Raw genomic sequence first — 2,095 nt, forward strand, 5'->3', positions numbered from 1 at the left:
TTCCCACCGATCTTGCTGGTAATGAACGTGTACATGTTGGACTTGTCGGCGGCTGGCGCTGTGAATTACATAACCAGCTCCCACTCACATGGCGGCTTGCACGCGGCACCAGCGTGGAATCACACAGCCACAGGCTCGATGCCTTTCCTTGTCGGCCTTTCTGCTCTTCGACTACGACTACGTGCGTGCTCACCCGGTTATCCCAGGTGACTGCGTCAGAGTCAGACAGCAAGCAAGGCACTCACTGTGGTATCACGGTGACTGCTAAACTCTAGTCTCTCCCGGCTTATCGTAACTTCACTCGTGTTCGTGTTCGACGTGCTCTCCTCCTCCTCTCGCCTTCAGGTCACTTACAGCTGGCAAGTGCGCGCTCACGGTGGTATCGTTGTGACCACGCCTTGTCCAGTACTCCCGCTCTCGTCCAACGCACGCTTACGGTGGTATCACTGTAACCGTCCATTCTTCATACCTCCCGCTTGCCCTCAAGTGTTTGCTCCCGACGGTTTTCCTGTCACCGACCCTCTCCATTATCTTGCGACGTCCGTTTGATCCAAGATGTCTGTGGCTGTGGCTAAGTGAGTTATATTCCTGTCTGCATCGTCACCTGGCCATTCTTATAGGGGTCTTGTTATGTCGTTATGTCTAGTGATCTCTACACTATAATTGACGAACATGGCCGTATCATCACCTCCCGGACAAACAGCCGCCTCCTCAACGAAATTTCCCTCTACTACTATGAACCGACGCCTAGGCAGTATATGGAGACAAACTGGGCATGCGAGGAAACTCCGTGGCAGCTTGAAGTCATCCAGCCTCATGTGCAACGGTGGGATGGGGTCTTCCGCCGGTTGAACCTCACGAGGACATCCGTCCCGGTGGTGCGTTGTGTTGGCGGCTGGGTGTTCGCAGATCGGGAATATTGGGCAAATTTGGAGGAAGCCCTGCTGTCATTGATTTCGATGCTCGGTAGCATGCTCCTGGTGCCCCTCCGCACGACAGCACCCAAGTTTCCCAGAACGTATGGTTATGGCAACGTCTGGCCGACTGAGGCTAAGGTCAAGTCTACGGTTATGTACAGTCGGACCGCTTTTGCAATGGTCATGGGTTATATCGACTATCTCCTAACTAGAATATATCGGAAGAAGCCGACTCTCATCCTGTCAGAGCTTTGCAACAGACATGGCCTGAATATGCGCTGGCTGGATTTGGTAACTAGTAGCTCGTTCCTATCGAGTCCTAAATCTGATCGGGTGGGTGCAATATTCAACGGTCAAAACCCAGTGTCCTGGGCGCATGAGGAGATTAGCACCTGCACGGAACGTGGCTACCCGATCTTCGTTTACTGGGGATCGGTGCAGGCGTTTGGTAAGATCGACCCACGCAACGTCCCACCATATCTTGCACCATTCCTACCATCGGCAGGGTCTGTGAATGCAATCCTAGCTGGACAATCCGTCCCCTCATCGCTGCCGGAATGCCAGCCCTCACCGCCGCAAGTCCACTCCTCCTGGTCTTCATGGCCCGTATTACAGTCGTCCCCAGCTCAGTCGTCCTCGGCCCAGTCCGCCCCTGCTCAGTCATCTACGGCCCAGTCCGCGCCTGAAAGACGATATGACCCACTTGGTCGTGGGTCCTATATTGGTGAAGGACCCCTGGAGTTCATAGAAAGGCGAAAGGCACGCGTCGCAGAGCGTTATGCGAAGGCGACTCGTAGTCAAGTGCAGTCGTGGAACAGCAAGGCTCAAGCTCAGCGAGACTACCCATGCCCCGGTAATTCATCGAAAGCTCCTACGGTTTACCGCTGGGAAGTGTTGGACGAAGAGCGCGGCTTGCTGGTGCGGCGTGTCGTAACACGTTCTGAAGTGCCGGATATATGGTTCGAGGTGCATGATAAATACAAATGGTATGACCCCACCGAGAATTCTTGGGACCTTTATGATGCTATCCGACCGGATCGGGTGACCGTGGAGGCTTATGATGAACCCGGCGTCGATGAAGAGTACTATGAGCCCACCCCGCCGGCAGGCTCACCTCCTACTGATCCTGTTCCACCGCCTCCTCCAACTGCCACCCCTCCTCCGGTTCCCCCGCCTCC

At 54.9% G+C, this 2,095-nt stretch overlaps 1 protein-coding gene across 1 annotated transcript; it reads left to right on the forward strand.

Moving 5' to 3' along the window:
- Nucleotides 1–555: 555 nt before the first annotated feature.
- Nucleotides 556–2,081, forward strand: GLOTRDRAFT_97380 (uncharacterized protein; the record flags this gene model as incomplete). The annotated part of the gene is made up of 2 exons (XM_007873636.1): nt 556–575; nt 647–2,081. Coding segments are annotated over 2 exons (1,455 nt in total), but the record flags the coding sequence as incomplete, so codon positions are not given.
- Between the last annotated feature and the right edge of the window lie 14 nt (nt 2,082–2,095).

Source organism: Gloeophyllum trabeum (genome assembly GCF_000344685.1).
Source record: "Gloeophyllum trabeum ATCC 11539 unplaced genomic scaffold GLOTRscaffold_00413, whole genome shotgun sequence".
Lineage (NCBI taxonomy): Eukaryota > Fungi > Basidiomycota > Agaricomycetes > Gloeophyllales > Gloeophyllaceae > Gloeophyllum > Gloeophyllum trabeum.